The sequence below is a fragment of the Nicotiana attenuata genome, unplaced genomic scaffold, assembly GCF_001879085.1.
Source record: "Nicotiana attenuata strain UT unplaced genomic scaffold, NIATTr2, whole genome shotgun sequence".
NCBI classification, from domain to species: domain Eukaryota; kingdom Viridiplantae; phylum Streptophyta; class Magnoliopsida; order Solanales; family Solanaceae; genus Nicotiana; species Nicotiana attenuata.
Genome location: NW_017670722.1, coordinates 350327 through 369858, shown reverse-complemented (window position 1 = coordinate 369858; position 19532 = coordinate 350327). Strand labels below are relative to the sequence as shown.

The 19532-nt window shown below is 35.2% G+C and overlaps 1 protein-coding gene across 2 annotated transcripts; it reads right to left on the bottom strand.

Annotated features, from left to right (window-relative positions):
• Positions 1 to 1155: 1155 nt before the first annotated feature.
• On the bottom strand, positions 1156 to 18283 carry LOC109242667 (probable DNA helicase MCM8). Of its 2 annotated transcripts, none has more exons than XM_019409507.1 (17): positions 18019 to 18283; positions 17111 to 17251; positions 16904 to 17024; positions 15631 to 15853; positions 15303 to 15466; positions 13281 to 13541; positions 9084 to 9179; positions 8838 to 8990; positions 5980 to 6050; positions 5779 to 5897; positions 4130 to 4259; positions 3308 to 3359; positions 3070 to 3226; positions 2812 to 2986; positions 2484 to 2654; positions 2282 to 2395; positions 1156 to 1398 (listed from the first exon to the last, which is right to left on the bottom strand). In XM_019409507.1, exons 1-17 carry the CDS (start codon positions 18208 to 18210, stop codon positions 1354 to 1356), a joined length of 2385 nt encoding a protein of 794 aa, XP_019265052.1. In that variant the 5' UTR covers positions 18211 to 18283; the 3' UTR covers positions 1156 to 1353. The 2 variants fall into 2 exon arrangements, with proteins under 2 accessions (XP_019265052.1, XP_019265053.1); XM_019409508.1 differs by having other exon boundaries at positions 16904 to 17021.
• Between the last annotated feature and the right edge of the window lie 1249 nt (positions 18284 to 19532).

The following is a 19532-nucleotide window of genomic DNA, read 5'->3' as shown; positions in this document are numbered from 1 at the left end:
TTTCAGCCTTTAGCCCACTATTAAAGACATACTTTTAGGGTTTTTATTATTTTCTTCTTTCTTCATTCCCTTCTCTCTCACCGCCTCTCAATTCTTTCTTTCTAACCCACATAGATCCCTCATCCTCTCTTAACCTAGCCCCCGTTATTCCCCCTCCTCTACCCCCCACGCAGTTCTGCCATTAATGGCTCAAAGAAGGCTCGGGCTCCTACCCCGTCGTCCATGGTGGCAAGCAGAAGAATATTGAAGATTTTTGAAAGAAACATGAAAATAAACACAGATCTGAAAATAAATAGCTCTCAAACTGGATTTGCACCAAAAAATAACCACTAGTGTTGGAAGATTTTGAAGTTTGAAGTTCTGGTCATTACTATTATGACCTTGAAGTCTCGAATCTGAAATTGGGTTTGGATAAAAATCATAACTATGTAGCAGTTTGTATCAACACTGTATACTAGTGTATAATTGTGTATATGGATATACAAACACCTCTTATACACTATTATACATGTTTATACAAGTTATACAGTATTGTATAATTATGTATAAATGTGTATATTTGTGTATAATATTGTATAATTATATATTTTTTCAGTTTATAAGGATGTATATACATTGTTAGTGTGTAAGAGGCCTCTACAGAAGTTTGACAATTCCTTCTCTTCTTCTTTTTCGTGTAATGTGTTGTATGAGCATTGGAGTGATTCTACAATTTATTTACCAAGTTTTTATTTTTCTTTTATCCTGTTGGATTGCTTCAGCAATTGCACATAAAAAATTAACAGAATGAAAACAACTGGTTGTATACCGAGGGAGCAAAATAAGCTGTCTTTCAGGAATTAGCCTATTATTTTTTGGGTTATAGATTTGCAAAGTAGTATCTAAGCTATTATGTTGCAAGTCAGGTGTGTGAGTTGTATTTATGTGAAATTATCCCTAAAATTTATATAATTTTTTTATAGAACATACAGAATGTATTTATACAAAAAAAAATATACATTTTTCAGCTATTATTTTGAGAGCAGCTATACAATATCATTTCCCCAAACAAATTGTTCATCAATTTTACTCGCTCAATTCATGCTGAAATATTAAAAACTAGGTTTGTAACATAGCAATAACATTAAACGGGATGCTATCAAGGGCGCCTGCTAATATGTGTTAATTTCTTCAGAATCACCTGAAGGTCGCATAGCTAGAACTATTCACATGAAAAGAACAAATTAACACATTAAGAAGCAAAAAAGGCATGACGCTTTTTCCATAAACTAGTGTAAATAATTACGTACAACTTCTGGAAAAGAAACAAGAAGACATGATTTCAGTTGTCCCCTTTGTGTTAGTGTTATTCGACTATCTTCTTGACCTTGATGTTTGTGAATAAGATGATGATACCACCTGCATGAAGATGATTTAAGATGTCAATTCAAGGGTATTTACCATTCAAATTTTTGCACAATAGGTGGGAACCCAAAATTTTGATACAAAAAGTGATGTTTTCATTAGTAAGTATGAGATACTGATAACTAAGAAGCAAAGTTTCGAACTTTCAATGATCGGTTGGGGGATAAACATACTGAAAAACTATTGTTCTGGTATTCAAATTTCCTGCCTCCTTTTGAGTTTCAAACTGAGGCAATGCTTGGTAAAGAGCAAATTGTGCTTTTGGTACTCAGTCTACTACACCCTGTTTTTTGTTCTACTTTTAAACTCTTTACATGATAGCCTGACTTTAAAATAACGTGCAACAAAAAGACCTCGTAACGTGTTATCTTTTCAATGGAAAAATCATGTGTCTTGTAAATGATTCAGTTATATCATTTATTAATTATTTTTAGGTGAAATAAAACCCATCAATTGGCTCCAAAGTCTACCCTTACCTCAATGGTGCATACAAAATTAAGTCCTCCGAGTATTGAAGTAAAAGAATAACCATGTTCTGTTTTAGAAATACTTGATTTTTTTAATATAAAATGAAATAAAACAACTAAGTTTTTAACATTATATCAAAACAAAACACGAACCTAGCTACTTAATAGTTAACACACCTCCTGTGAACTAATTTATTGCCTTTATTTCATTTTATAGGAAGTCAACAAATAAATAAATAAATTTTATCTTAACTATTTTTAAAACAAAAGAAGACTAACATTATTTTAAGGTTATATTATAATGTACAAGTATGATTGAAGAAAAAAGAAAAAAGTATCAACCTTATAAACTAGGTTCCCGATGCGCTTTTGGCTATCTCGTAAAATATAAAAGCCAGACATTACGATACCTGATATGTCTTGTTACCCTTCTTTAGTAAATGACCAACAGTATTTAGATTATCCACAAGTGTGTCAATATCTGGAACGTTTAGTGCAATCCGATCTGCCAGACTATATATTTCCTGAAAAATAAATGCTCGTATCAGGCTTTTTCCAATTCTTGACTTGTACTTTTGCCAGAAAATATACAATGACGAAATGATGGCTTACTGAAATTGAAAAGCAATCCTTTTGCTGTGATTCTGACTGCTTATGCAATTCACTCAAAAACCGCTTTGCTTCTTTCTGTTGACTCATTCCCCCACTCCGTCCAAAATCCACAAAACCATGCTCGTCAACATACTTATCATACAATGATTCATTCATTATTTCCACAACATCCTGAAAATTGATCAGACCTGAATTAAGGGCCTCCGATAGAGCAATTTGATGATCAAGATTATAGTAAGTCTGGGATGACTTCAACAAAATGATTGTAAATAGCAAAATATTGTCTAGAAACTGTATGGAATGAGCAACTACGAAGACAATAATTTACCAGAGCATCTTGCTCAGTTATCTCTTCTCTTAGATCCACTCTAGCTCGAGCTTGTGCCAACCTTACTAAGCTTTCTAATTGCCTTGCTGTTATTGGTGTACCATCAGCAGACGTATTATGATCCCTCAACTTCAAGTAAAACTTCTGCAAGATTTCTGCTGCTGGTTTTGTCATCCTTGAACCAAATGACAAGTAGATAAATAAACATTTGAAAAAGTAGATAAAACTTTGAAAACTAAAGAAAGCAGATTCAACAACCTAGGAAATATATAAGTTCTTGCATAAGCAATGTATTTACGCAGAAGGGGGCCAGGCAATGGAACAAAATCGCTGTCTTTCTTAGGGTCAAGTTTCAGTTTTGCAACTAAAGAACCCTGCTTTGCATTCATGTCAATTTCTCTAACATCCAGCAACGCTGCATAAAACAAAACAAATAAATAAGAGCAATTTGTATAAAAGTATCTCGTGCTGAGATAGTGGTTGGTAAATGGCAAACCTGTACATAACCGTTTCGTGCTTGGTGGCTGCTCTACACTTTTTGCATGAAGCTGACAAGGAAAAGCTTTAGCTCATACCTTTTTCACATGAATAACACTAATGATAACCATATAACTGCATCGACTCATAAAATTTCAATCAATTGTATTGCACAACATGTGTGATGGTAAAAGGACATTTTCCTCGAAAAAACTCAAGAAGACAATGAAAAAAACAGCAGGCCAAGTGACAGGATCCTAATCTTATGACAAACAAATCAAGGATATCATCAAAGAGTTATCTGCCATCAAGCCCCCTCCCCATCTTTAGCTTGCCTGCCGTCACTTGAACTGTTAACATGCTAAATGGCTTATATAGAACTCCAACATTGCTATCTCAGTGATTTCAGAAAGAGTTCGAACCAGTTAGACAACACATATAGCACACCACCTCTTTGCCCCTGATGACTAATAAAATATAGAGTGCTCCTGTCCCTCTAATCTCAGGTTCATTTTTAACCAGAAAATGTCAAGTGTTGATAGGTTGCATTTATTCATAGTTTCACTATCAAGCTGAAGACAATGCAAGATAATTTTCCATTGCATCAAAAGCTCCAACTACGTAATGCACTATGAGTGAATTTAGATAGTGTTTCATATTGGTCAAGTAGAATATTTAAAAGAAAGTGATTACTGCAACTGCAACTGCAACAAGAATTGTCTCCATATAGGAAAAAAAAAAAAGATGCAAGGCAATGATTTGACAGTTAGAGATTTCTTGCAAAAAGTTAAACGATTTTCAATTTGAATAAAAATTTGCAGAAAGGAGTGAGGACACTTACTGACATAATGTGCTCAGAGAGTCGCTTGTCCAGCACTTCATCAGGTTTATCAAGTAATATGAAAACCAAATCAAATCGTGAAAGCAAAGCACCACTCATCTTCAAGTTCTCGTTCACAGTTTTCGCACGGCTGCAAGAAATAATTTTACACGTTATTACCATGGATTAATAGATTTTAAAATACCAAGATGATAATGCAAGTATTCTTATGAATCTAAGTTTTCATTATTATATGAGATCAATTCTTCTCCTTTCTTCTTTCTCCCCCTTTTTGTTCATCTTTCTTCAACGTGTCACCCTTCAACCACCAGCCCATCCCACAGCTCCTTTTGCCATCTCCCTCTCCCCCCCTGCCCTCCGCACCTCAAGTCCTATTTTATCAGCATAGTTCAACTTCTCCTCAATAATTTCTCTCACACTTGGTTGTACCTTCCCGCCTTCTTCCTCCTCTTCGTTTTCTTCTTCCCCCTCCTATTACCATGCCAGCTGGCAGCCACCTTCCTCTTCTTCTCCTCCTTTTCTCCTTACCTAGCTTCCATTCTTCTTCATTACTCTTCTCTTTTCTCCCTTCATCTCGTCCATACAATCCGTAGTCCTAGTCCTGCCCCTGCTCAATTCTATTGCTTTGTTTTCTATCCTCCGCTGCTGTACATCAAGCTGCCAATTATGCCACTGCTCTTTTTGCTTTGTGTTCTATCTCCTGTGTTGTACATCACGCCACCAATTATGCCACTTCTGTTTTCATTTCCTCCGCGATTGTTACATTAAACTGCTAATTTACACTCCTGCCACTAAGCACATCTTGATCACGTGGAATTTGAAAGGATAAACAGATAATAGATCAATAGGGCAAAAATAAGCATTAGGCAAAGCAACTAAACAAATAAGCAAAATTATGAAGAGCTTTTGTGCATCTTAGCCCAATAATGATCTAAGGACATCAACTTTTGGACTTCACATAACAGCTGGGACATTTCTGTAAAGTTATGTTACAGTAACCATCGGTGTCCAATTCCCTTCATGACCTTGAGGAAGATGTGGAGATCCAAAAGTCCACAGTAATGTAGCTTGCTTTTGTTGCGTGCTAGGAGATGATGCATGTCTTATTCAGATATATTTGCAAAAAAGAGAAATGATGATCTTTCTGTAAATGCTTTATGTGTAAAAAGGAGGTGGAGGACAGTAGTCATCTCTTTCTGTGTTGTTCTTTAGCTAGGGAACTTTGGAACTTGTCTTTTAACAATTAACATTATTGGGCTAGAATGGGTGATGCCACTGTCTGTTAAGGAGCTCTCTAGCAGCTGGATGAGCTGCAAAAGAACAATTCCAGCATGTGTCTGCTAGGTCTATGGAAAGAAAGGAACCAGAGATGCTATGAGGGCGAAATTACTACTTATCTTAAAGTGAAGTGTTTATGTTTGGTAGCTCTCTGGTCTAATCTAAGAAATGTATATAAGGAGGATAGCATGACCACTTGTATGTTGGATATCCCCTCTTTTTGTAATGTCCAGCATTATCATCGTGCTTCACTGCTTTGTCAATAATTCTTTGCTTACATAACCCAATAAGTGATCTAAAGGCATCAAGTATCACTAAACCACTCATCCATAATATTCAAATGATTAACATGAGTGAGTTTTTCAAAATACTTGTAGTGGCCACCGACAGGGTTCGCTGCTGCTAAAACAGATGTTCGTGCTGGCAAACTTGCAACAAGTCCCGCCTTTGCAACAGAGACGCACTGTTGTTCCATAGCCTCTAATAGGGCCTATAGTCATGATAAAATAATTAGGCCCTGATATTAAGTGTGAAATACCAATTGATAGTATAATTCATTTAATAAGAAAGACCTGATGTTCTGCAGACATTTTGTCAAACTCGTCAATGCAACATAATCCACGATCTGCAAGAACCATAGCACCTAACCATGCCAAAAAGCAATGCAGGACAGTATAATTAAGCATTTTGGGACCCAGATGACTACCATAAGCAATGATTAAAGGCATAACTTCTCTTCCACTTAAAAAGAAGAAAAGAAAAAGGGGGGAAAGGAAATATAGAGGAATCTTTATGTCTTTTACAATGAGAAACACAGGATACAACAGTACTTGGACAGGAATTACAACACTCATTCCTCAAAACTCAAAAGTGACGATGCAGTGCTCCATATAGCTACTTGAATATAACTCTTTGCCGCTATTGATAATTTGATATGATGATCTGAAAACAATCTGCCAGTTCCATGCTAATATTGGTTTTTGACTATTTTATTCCTTGTCAAGCTTCAATTCCATGGTCAGTTTACCTCAGGAGTATGTCAAGCCAAGAAATATCGCAGCAATGGTTGGTTGTCTGAAAATGCATGTCTTATGACCTATGTGCTAGAAAGTCTTTCATTTCAAAGTCTTGACTGACTTACATCTTCTGGAGCTAGAAGAAGATCAAGCTGAACATGTGCAACGTATAATAATGTTGCAGCTAATGGGCAGAAGATCTTGTCTATTGGGCTATTGGCAGAAAATTGGAAGGGTGAATGAAGCTCTCTCTTTACGGGGAGGAAAGACCAAAACTTTCAGAGAGAACATAGGCTACCAAACCTAGGTTGGGATCACTGCTTTTGCTGAAAAATACACAAAAAAATGGCAATGAGACACTTGCTCTTGTTTGGGTTCCGCCTCATAAGAATCTTTTCTGAATTTCTCTTTCAGGTTCAGATACATGCTCCTCTAACACAGTTAAACTCTAGTACCAGATTTATCCCAGTGATTCACTTACGTGTCTTTTTTTTTAATTGGTTGCCTAGGTGCTTAACTTGTGAATCTTGGGTGATTAATTATACAAAATGGGTTCATTTACCATGTTTATTTCTTATTCAGATCTTTTCATCCAAGCACCCTATTTTCAGTCTCTATGATTCATTGACTGATATAACCTTCACGTTTTTACAAAATCTCAGCCGCCAGTCAGAAAGGGCCTTGACCTTTGTGAAGTCGCCAAAATGCCTGTCAACATACTTGTCCTCACAGTCTCACAATTGCAAGCCCTAGAAATTTTAATTACCAAGCATTGCTCCGTAGCAAATTCATTTGTTTCCTCGAACCATTCCTAACACTAAAAGCCAAAGAGCAACAGGATGGTTAGATGAGGCAACATCAAAGAAGCAAATATAAAAGCCTTTTCTCAAGAGCAGAAAGAAAGCCTTATACTGAGCAAAGTATTCATCAGTTGCATCTACAAGTATGCAGAACTCAGAGTAACAAATCTGAACTCTCCGGGAAAAATTGTTTGTCAAACAGTTTTCCCATGACGAACTGATGCCTTGACAGGCTAATAATGAGATAACTGACAGTCAGTTTTATCTTCTTCGCTAGAACATATATATCAACTGGACGACCAAAAGCAGAAGCTTCCATGTGCTCAAGCAAATTTCTCCCAATTGGGGAACCTCTTTGTAGACTCAATGCTATAAAGAATCACCATCCTCTGTGGTGGTGTTCTATTGTCACATAACTTATCAATGATGAGTCAGCAGTACTAGCAAAGTCACTAATCATATGAGCAACCAATGATGAGTTAACAATATCGGCAGACTCACAAACTTCTAATTGTGAGCATCCCTTTTTGACCTCTATGATTCTGGTTGAGGCTGCAAGGCCCCGCACTGATGTGCTTCACGACTGTGATAACACTTGCTGTATGAAAATTGATATATATATTGATATTTTCCGGTCACCAGAAATGTTTTAATTAAATGTGAGAACCGCCTTGTCTAGAAGTTAAAATACTAGAATGGGGTCACATTTATTTAGTTATTTTAGGTTTACAACACGATGGTTCACATGCGGTCCTGGTTCTTTTTTATAGACCAATACCCACTCATTACATACAGAATTATGGAAACTGCCTTATTTAAAGCTTAAACTATTAGAGATCAGACAAATTTCTTTTTATGTTTTAGGTCAACAGTCTTAGCTGTCCCTTCACTTGATATTACATTTAAATATCATTCCTATAGCTCCGGAAGATATATTGGCTCTTAACATTAATCCAGCAGGATGTTTAATATGCTTACCTGTTATAAGCTGGAGCTAGAACCAAAATTCGCATAAACTCGCGCACTAAATTTTTTTTATGAGGTAAGATTTTATTGATATACCGTACTAAGATAGCACTGTTGGGGAATTACAAGAAGCTGGACTTGTTTTACATTACAGACTCATCACATTCAACTAGTCCAACTTTTCCTCTTCAGATTGAGAAGGGAAGTAGGTTTCTTTGTTGGATTTTGAAGCTAGACAAATGAGTATATAACATCAAAAGGCAAAGAAAAAAAACATTTCTATAAAACAATACAGATTATAAATTTCTAAAAGAATATAAGCTAGACAAATTTATAGGTAATTCATGATTTTTCCTCTATCTGGAAGGTGAGAAAGGACAGTACCAACCATACAAACTAGGAACCATTATAATAGCACCTGTTTTATTACAAGGAACTATAATAAGTTCAAATCATTTTTACAAGACACACCCTCCCTCAAAAATAAACAAATTAATAAGAATTCTCATATAACTATGATACACCAAATGTTCATTTTAGTTCCTCTATGTGTTCAATATTGCTTTAATTATAACTTTCCGCATAAAGATCCAATAGGATGGTGAATTCTAAATTGCATCCCACGCAAAAAGAAAAAGAAACTATTACCTGCTTCAAACGCATAGTCACCGGTCAAAGGATCCTTGACAACAGCAACAGTAAGGCCAGCATTGGTTGTTGCATTACCACAAATGTATAGGCCACGAGGAGAAATGGAAGCTGCCGCTTGAAGTAGTTGACTTTTACCCAATCCAGGATCACCTAAATTGCTTTCCAGAAGAAAAAAAATCGATAACTGCTTTCCAAAATTTATTTCCACAAGGACCAAAGAAGTCAAACTATTCTGTCACATACCGACAATTATTATGTGGATATCTCCTCTCACGGGAACCTTATTCTGATCCATTGAATGCTTCCTCACACCCCCAAATAAAGCTAATGTAATTCCCGCTATATAGGAAAAAAAGAGAACAAGTAAAAGAGTAAAGAGGATCAAGCCATCTATAAACCAACAGAATGACCACTTGAAACAGTTCATGGGAACAAAACAAATTCCTCAAAACACAATGTAAGCAAAACAAGAGAGGAATGCGATCATGTTTCAAGTGTATGAATGTCCTTTTTCCATGACTCAAATACCCGTAGTTACAATAAGCAAACGCAAGGTAAAGTAATGCAAGAGTTTTTCACGGCACAAAAGCAAGCAAGCCAAACACTTAGGAAGTAGGACAAGTGATAACAATCTCGTCCATATTACTTCAGGCAAAGAGATTATTTCAGTGTTTTTCTTCTGGTTATGAGGAGAAAGATGAAGAAAATCTAAGTAGTAAATGGAAGATACCTGTGTTTCACCTTTGATATATTTATACCTAACGAATCCAATAAAAAGACGCTCTTTCATTCAAAGTATTTCCAAGAGAAGTGGCAGGATAGACAGTTGACAGCTCAAGAAATCAAGTCCCTACTTCATGTAGAGCACACCAAAGCCAAAAAAGGGGAAACAGAAACGATGACAATGACAACAACTACAAAGAAATTAAAGGGCACAAAAGTTGGGTATCGTCCCATGCCTAACCAGAGAACAAGTCTGAAGGAAAGACCGTCAAATATAATCATATAATTGCTCCATTGTATTGAAAAAACTAATGTTATATGATTGATGGTGGCTGGCCAAGCAGGCCCCCTGTCTTCTCAACCATTAGTATACTCAATAAATATATTACAAATTGATTCATCAATATAAAGCTTTTCTTTACGTATACCCAAAAACAGAAAGACGCTCTTGGAGGGTAAACCTTGATATGAAGTACCATAAGGACTGCCAAAAATTGTGAACACTCTTGTTTAAAGATGAAAAATTGCACGAGATGCATTGGACTAGTCAATCATCCTGGATCATACTTCCTATTTATGGAAGAGAGATCCCAGGATACCATCAAAATTTGAACAAAATTCTTGTTATGTGTCTATGACTGCTTGGAGAAGTTTGGAGGCTAAAGTTGTGCTTGTAGCCTACGTTAGGGTGATTAAAGACAGGTATGATGACACTAAGACTCTAGTAAGGACAGTGGGAGGAGACCCAGAACACTTCCCGGTTGTGATGGGGTTGTACCAAGGATCAGCCCGTTTTATTTTCCTAGGCGATTGACGCACTGACACGATACATTCAAGGGGAGGTGTTGTGGTGTATGTTATTTGCACTGCAGATGACTTAGTTCTGATTGAAGAGACGTGAGGTGGTGTTAACAAGAGGCCGGAGGTTTGGCGACAGACTCTAGAGTTTAAAGGTTTCAAGTTGAGCAGGACCAAGACAGAATACTTGGAGTGCAAGTTCAACGACGTAACCTAGGAAGCGGACATGGATGTGAGGTTTGGTACTCGAGTCATCCCCAAGAAAGGTAGTTTCAAGTACCTTGGGTTAGTAATACAAGGAAATGGGGAGATTGATGAGGATATCACACACCGTACTTAGAGCAGGGTGGATGAAACGGAGGCTCGCTTCCAGTGTCTTGTGTGATAAGAATATGCAACTAAAACTCAAAGGTAAGTTCTACAAAGTGGTGGTTAGACCGACTATGTTATATGAGGCAGAGTGTTAGCCAGTCAAAAACTCTCATGTCCAGAAGATGAAAGTAGCTGAAATGAGGATGTTGAGATGGATGTGTGGACATACCAGGTTAGAGAGGACTAGGAATGAACTTATTGGGATAAGGTGGGAGTGGCTCCCGTGGAAGATAAGATGCGAGAGGCGAGGCTGAGATGATTCGGACATGTGAAGGGGAGAAGTACAGATACCCAGCTAGGAGGTGTGAGAAGTTGGCCTTGGTGAGCATGAGGAGGGGACAAGGGTAGAGGTAGGCCAAAGAAGTATTGGGAAGAACATGACATAGTTGGAGCTTACCGAGGACATGACGCTTGATAGGAGGGTGTGGAGGTCGAGAATTAGAATGGAAGGTTAGTAGGTAGTTGGGTGTTTTTGTTTTCTTTAGTATTAGTATGGTATCTTTTTATTCTTGGGTGAAAATCATTTACATCCCCAAGTTTGCTTTAAGAATCAAACTCATCCTCCAACTTTAAACAATTATCATTCTGCTCCTCATATGAAAGGTGACTTCTTAAAGTACCTATTTTACCCTCTAAAATATTTATCTCTTATTTTTATTCTTTAATATAATGAATTTTTTTTAATTTCAATTTATGTTATCGACTTACCTATAGACAAATTAAAGAAACTTTTTCGAAAGCAAAAAACGTGAGAAGTAGTAGTCAAGCATATAAGTTAACGCCGTTCAGTAGTGACATAATGAGAAAAATAAAAAAACTATAATAAATAATTTACTTGTATCAATAATTTTATTAATAGCAATCAAAACTCAATCTATTTACAAGAAAAAAAAAAGAGTGAAAAATTAGAAATTATACAATGCAAGTAAAAGAAAAATGATGGGCGAAAAATAGAGGTAAATCTTATAATAAAATTGCAAAAATTATCTATTACACTTTTCCTAAACTTTAATTATAATTTAGAAAAAATCTACTAATAACAATCAAAACTCGGAACTTTATATACACATGAAGAATAATAAAAATAGTAGAACTTAAATCACACACACAGTGACATACATTATATGCATTTTAATATACATAATATTAAAATAATTATAATAATAATAATAAAGCAGCAATACATCTTATAATAAATTTATAATATGATTATTTTATTTATAATGTTATTGAACTTGGATTAAATTATATAATAAGATATAGCATTATTTAAATTATGAATAAATACCTGCATTAAAAGATATCTAGATAATATAAAAAAGGTATTACGTATATGGGGAGTTGAAAATGTCAAAGGGTACAATAGACATTGCGTAGGATAAAAGGAAGAAAATGACAATTGTTTAAAGTTGGAGGGTGAGTTTGATTTCTAGAGTAAACTTGGGGGATGTAAATGATTTTCACCCTTTTATTCTTAGATTGCTATTACTACCTACTGTTTGATTTATCTTTCGCTCCGATTTTCTTAATATCTAGTTGTTATTACTACTTGTTGCCACTACTTCTTTTTATCTTGTCTTTAGCCGAGAGTCTATCGAAAATAACTTCTCTGCCCTCCCAGGGTAGAGGTAAGAACTGCGTACAGACTATCCTCCCTAGACCCTACTTGTGGGTATTCACTGGGCTTTTTTTTTTTTTTTGTCTATAACTGCTTGATATACTTTTCAACAGCAAACGCAGTTATGAGCAGATCAAAGAGAAAATTCACTTTTGAAGATATTCTCAGTCCACTGTATCCCAATATCTTGTCCTTGATGCCCTGAATTCTATTCCCTTTTAGCTGGAGATAAATTTACTCCCCAGCAAACAGCAGTATGGAAGAAGTTTTATCATCATGGAGATCTTAGACATATCTCAGCACCATCAGCTGTAAATAGGACCTTTCATCATGATTGTTGCTGTAAATGTTGATGAGCTTCTTCAGATATAAGCATTTAGCCATGACTATTAAAATTGACCATTGTCCCTCATCTTTCTTTTATCTCTTTCTAGGATTACCACCTGAATATTTGACCTCAAAAACTCGGCCTTTTCATAACAGAAATCCTTAATGGAAATAAAAGTCAACTCTTAAAACCTATATAGATGCTTTCCTAAAACTAACAAAAAGTCAAGGAGAAAATAGTCATCCGCCCAATAGACGTGAATCTACTCGATTTCTATTCTGCAGTAAAAGTTACACATCACCATATGAAAAGGGATTACAACTGGAAGGCATTAATCTCGAGTCCAAAGACAAACAATCCTACCCCGGATAATTACTCTATGCTGTGAAAATGAGATATAAAGAAAAGCCAAATGTCCAACAAGAGGGTTGGATACAAAGAACTCAATTCATTTTCAAAGACTCTCTATTTGATATATGTCCTAATACAACCAGGCAAGCTCTTGTTCATCACCATGCAGCAGAGTACACATCAATAAATTAAAGAAAGATAGCTTATTAAAGAAATAATAATAAGAACTCATCCCAGTGGTTATGTATACCTTTAACGAGCTCGTGACCATAGATCGAGGGACAAATAGATTGAAGTACTTGTCGGAAGACATCAGAACCATATTCTTCAGAAAATTTAACAATAAACTCCAAATCCTTTGAAGTGAATGAGAATAAATCAAAAAGCTCTGTAGATCTAGCATTAGAATTATCTTGTGAACCCTCGAGTGTTGATTGAGACTTCGAGTTTGTAATAGAAACTACTTCTAGATACAAATAATGAAGTCCTTGATTCTTGCTTTTTGACTTTCCTGCATTTACCAAGGTTCGCTTACAGGTAACATCTGACATAGGTTAACTGAAAATGAAGTACATAGCAGCAAATCAAAAGCATATTTTTGATCCAGTTATCAACAGCATCTACAATATTATTCAATGTGATTGTCCCATATTTCTTTCCAGTGCAGTAGGAAGATTGGTAAAATGAGTTTGTCTGTCCCAGATATCAGTTATTTCAGGCAAAGGCAAAATATCTGTGATTTTTGACTCAATGTAGGGTGCGAAAACATAACTAATTCGAATTTCAATTTATTGTAAGGCACTCTATCAATATATCATTTTGAATCCATTGTGTTATGTGCAAAGAAATTTACAGAGAACTCATAAGTTACTTGACCTAAGTAATATGCATTTTGAATGACAAGTATATTAAGACATTAAACCTTCTTTTCCTAAATAAACTCATTTCACAAAGAGGATATCTGGCGATTTTGGTCACTGGATTGGTATTTTCCTTAAAAGCATAGATGTCATCCACCCAAGACTTTGACCAAACATGGAGGAACAAAAGCAGCGTTCGTACTGTAATGCATTATTAGAAATTTCAAAGTGCATTACCATTTGTACTTTGTGCAGACAGCAGCAGTACTTAATAACATAGGTTCAGAATAAAAGATGGTAACATATAGGAAAGTACTGCCCTTTGGATTTAACCGAAGTCGTTCAGATTTTTTCAAAGAGTCTTTAAAGCAATACTAACAATAAGCTCCAAGATTCATTAAAACTGATGATATTACTAGCAGTGGCAGAGGCAAGGATTAACCCTAAGGGGTTTCAAAAAAGAAAAAAAGTTAAGAAGATTGTAGCTCGTGGGAATAGAACCGATGACATTACAAAAATTTTGAACCCCCTTGACCACTAAGCTATGCTTTTAAGTTATATCATGGGGATTCAAAACATAAAACTATATATAGGTAAAAAAAACAGATTATGCCTTATATACGGTGTAGTTTTTCGGCGAAGGGGTTTCGGGTGAACACCCTTCCGCCCCCCTAAACCCGCCCCTGATTACTAGTCTGCATCAGATTTAAGCCTTTCCCCGGACCCCACGCATAGCAGGAGCTTAGTGCACCGGGCTGCCCTTTCATCACATTTAAGCCTATAATTGAATCTGATTCCTATTACCTATCAGTCAGGTGCATGAGTTTGAAGCTTGTGACTCAAAACATATTTTTACATGAAATTAAAAGACTCATGCGTTAAAACAAGGTCAGAACACTGGATCAACTTTTCTAAAAAATTTCGCCATTATATCCTTAATTCAGAAGGGGAATATGTTACAATCCAATCAAAGAATGCTATTGTTGATAATCACGTATATCATCTAACGCAATGGAGAAAATCAGACGTAACACGGTTTTTGCAACACTAAAATAGAAAAAAACTACATTTAAAATATGAGTAAAGCTTCATGCAGGTGATTGAATGAAGTCTTCTTTCATTTCTCAGGAGCAATATTACAGTATATGCACTCTATATGTGTGTGTGTGTGTGTGTGTGTGTGTGTGTGTGTGTGTGTATATATTATATGGAATGGAAGGAAATTAGTAGAAAATTTTGCTCATAAGATGCAGCAACCTAACTGTGAAACTTTTGTTGGGGAAAAACATTTAGAATTTTTGTTGAAAGGCATAAAGAGACTCACAAGAGGCATTAATTTGCTTTATAGGTGAAGGAAGTACATTTTTACAATTCAAACAGATCTATGATGTGTCCTCTATAAAATCCTTTACCTCCTCCAATATCCATGTAGTTGTTAATAACCCTAATTATGCCAGTGACAGTCACAATATCTCCAGGGATGCATGCATCCACAAGATCTTCAGTTAGTTCACATTCAACAGTTCGAGGTACCCGCCCCTCTTCATGATTTTCAGATTTCAGCAGCTCCTGAATTCTAGGAGAAACGGATAATTGTAAGATAAGAAATGAACATGAAATTAGCAAGGTGAGACGATGAATAAAAAGAATAACATAAAAGAATTTTCTGTTAAATCTTTAACTCAAATGGTATGATTTATAAAGATGTTTAAGTGCAGACAGCAAAGAAGAGGAGTTTACCTTATTTTCTGAAAGTCTATAACTCGAGCTGTAGACCTTATGGGATTAAAAGTCCTGCATTTGCAACCATGCAATTTACATGTTGGTGGAGGTGAAAATTTTCCATCTGGAAAGTCACGAGTAATACTGGTTCCGCATTTAGTACAGGCAAAATCCATTTGCATCACCAGAGGCTTGACTGTGCTGACTTTTACCACTGTACCACGTACAGAGACAAGCCTATCTGTCAATTGAAAGCATCACACTCAATTATTTAGAATCTAAGCAGCATTAAATCAGTGTTATCAAAGGCGTAAACCGCAAAAAAGCTCTAGCGTCTACTGGGGCTTTAAGCGCAAATAAAGCGTAGGCTTTAATTTAAAAAAAGGTGCAAATGAAGAAAAACTACAAATGTGTAGTGTAGTCCAAGACTAATATCTATAAGCATGAATACCAAATGTACGCACAAAGAAATTGAAGAAAGTATATTATAAAGTAAAATATCAATTATGTAGTGTCGCCTCTTCAGGATTACGCTCATTGGAAAGGAAAAGTATGCCTTAGAGCAGTGTTATCAAAAGCGAAAAGTGCAAAAAAGCTCTAAGGTCCGTTGGGGCTTTAAGCGCAAAGCGCAAATAAAGCGTGGGCTTTAATGAAAAAATGCGCAACTGGAGAAAAAGTAAAGATATGTATATGTAGTCTAAGACCAACAATTATAAGCATGAATAACAAATTTATGGACAAAGAAATTGAAAAAAAAATTACGAAAAGTGAAATATGTGCAAAAAATCTCTAAGGTCCGTTGGGGCTTTAAGCGCAAAGCGCAAATAAAGCGTGGGCTTTAATGAAAAAAGGCGCATCTGGAGAAACAGTAAAGATATGTATATGTAGTCTAAGACCAACAATTATAAGCATGAATAACAAATTTATGGACAAAGAAATTGAAAAAAAAATACGAAAAGTGAAATATCAATTGCTTAGTGTCGCCTTTTCAGGATTACACTCATTGGCAAGGAAAAGCATGCCTTAGAGCCTTGAGTCGACACCGAAGCGCCCACAAAGCGAGGCGAAGCGTTCAACATGTTTTGAGCCTTGTTTCAGGGCTTAAGCGTGACAACACTGCCTTAGAGCCTTGATGACAGCACTGAAGTGCCCCCGTAAGCGACGCGAAGCGCTCAACATGTTTTGAGCCTCGCTTTAGGGCTTAAGTATGCTTTAAGCGCGCCTTTGATAACGCTGCATTCAACTACTTCATATCTAAAGAGTAAATGTAAAGTTGAATATCATCTTTTACCAATATAAGCAGCTTTTAGGTTCTTCAATGCAATCACTGATTCAGGGTAGTTGTGGAGACGGATATTTATCTTCACAAAATCATCAAAATTTTCATCTCCCAATTTCTCAAAGAAAACCTGCTAGCATCAGCAACACACTGATACAACTAAGATAAAACGATATAAATATGTGAATAAATTGAATTTCATAAATATAAATCTACTACCTTGTGTAATGAAGCACTCATACACAACAGAGCATCTTTAGGTTTACTCTCTAAAATTGCACAAAATTCCTGTAGTTCAGAAAGTTTACGGAACTGGAGAAAGTCCAGTGGCAATGAGAACGTGCCATCAACCTCCTTCACCTAGAAATAACAATCCAATGTCAGTCCTTAACCTTTATCTTAAAATTCTAATTATCATAATTATCCAGCAATTGAAAATAACTTGGCCAATAAAATCAAAATCTTACATGATAAACTCAGTAAATCAGCCATTTCCTTTACTATTAGTACCAAGCTATGCCATAAATTGACAGACACAGACTCGAGTGGACAAAGTTTTTCATTCAACTACAGCAATTGAAAATTACTTAGAAGTAATGTTACATAAGAAAATCAGTAATTTTTCTTTTACTAATAGTATCAATCTCGCCTTCATTCAAAGTCACAGATACAGACCCCGATCAGCAAGTTCATCTTCGAAAGCATAAAATACACTAACAGTTTAGCGGAGTCAAAACCCTAGGGAAATAAGCAAATACACTCGGAATTTTGAGTACGACAACAATTGAAAATTACTCGAGTGGACAAAGATTTCATTCAAACAACAATTGAAAATTACTTAGAAGTATGTTACATTAGAAAATCAGTAAATCAGTAATTTTCTTTCACTAACAATATCAGTTTCGCCTTCATTCACAGAACAGATAGTCAGATACAGACTCCAATCATCAAGTTTATCGTTGGAAAACATTAAATACATAAAACCCTTTAGCCTAAAAAATCCTAGGAATCAGCAAATACTCGGAATTTGGAGTACAACGGTCAAATCATATAAATTTCAATGTACATACAGATAGCCTTTCTCAATTTGTACTACACATTACAATTTTGTTTAAAATCAAGCTAACCTGAGAAACGAAGTGTTCGCCGGAAGGAGAAGAGAAGAAGCGAGCAAGCTGAGAGGAGAGGCGGACTTTGAACTTGGAGTCATCGAGAGAGAAATCGATGTTAGGGAAATAGAGAGACAATATTTTAGAGAAACCGCTAAAACCCGTAAATCTCTGTTGAATCTTCCCGTTCTTCATCATCTCTCCGCTCATGGCGAAATGGCGATTGCGACTGCGATTGGTCCAACGCTCTCCGCGAGGAAAAAAACACGCTGTTTTGGCGGGAAATAACACTCCAGAGTATAATCGTACTATATTAACAATGGACTTTTATGCCCTTAAAAGCTATAGTATTAATGACCATATAATATTAATAAACTTTTATGCCCTTAAGGTTATATTAATAATACTTTCAATATTTATAAAATATGTAAGCTAAAAAAAGTTAGCTTTGTAACATTAAATTTGATTTGAAATTGTCAAATAATTTATTAAGGTACATCTATCTAAATTACTTTTATGCCCTTAAGGTTATATTAATAATACTTTCAATATTTATAAAATATGTAAGCTACAAAAGTTAGCTTTGTAACATTAAATTTGATTTGAAATTGTCAAATAATTTATTAAGGTACATCTATCTAAATTTTTCACTTTATAAAGTTAAGTTTTTTAACTTTCCATGCATATAATAAATTTTTTGAGCTAACATTTACCATTCTTATATTATCTTCTCCTTCTATTTTTTTATTTTACCATTCATGTACAAAATGATATAATATTTTTAATTTTGTACTAAGTATATGGGATACACGCGTAATGCGTGTGCTCATGGATTAGTATGATATAACTAGTAATATGTACGAGTGCATAAACATCGTGAGAAAATATCATAATTTATATAAAAAACTAAAAGTTGCGTTGAATTTTGTAGTACGAAAAGTTATGTTGGATAGTTTGAAACAAATGCTTCAAAAATATATTGTTAATTGACCCACCCACTTTGACAAACTTGAAGATTACTAAATTTGTGTATAATAAAAGAATCATTTTGAACTTTTGATTTTGTAAAAAATTGTTATATATAGACAATTTGTTTTATAGAACTAAGAGGGCGTTTTGGTGGGGTTAAAAACCGATCAAACTAATTTTAAGCACTTTTTAATTTATTTTAGTTTTTTGTTAACTTATATTAAAGTGGTTAGTCTTGAACTTTTATCTCTGCTTGAGCAAAATATTTAGTTTTAATAAATGTTAACTTATATTAAAGTTTTGTCCATGTCACAAGTGAGGGTCATAAATTAAAGATCATATCCCAAAGAGTATCATATTTGTGCAATTTTTGCTTTTAAGCCAAGCTAAAAGTCAGGCCACTCCAGCATATGACTTTTTGGCAACGGCAAAGGTTCACATGAATCCAAATAGAGGTGAGATATATTTTAATGGGATTTTTTCCTTCCTATATAATATTGAAATTTATTTATTAAAACTGTTCTAATTTTATATATTACCCGCTTTAAATAAGGATTACATAT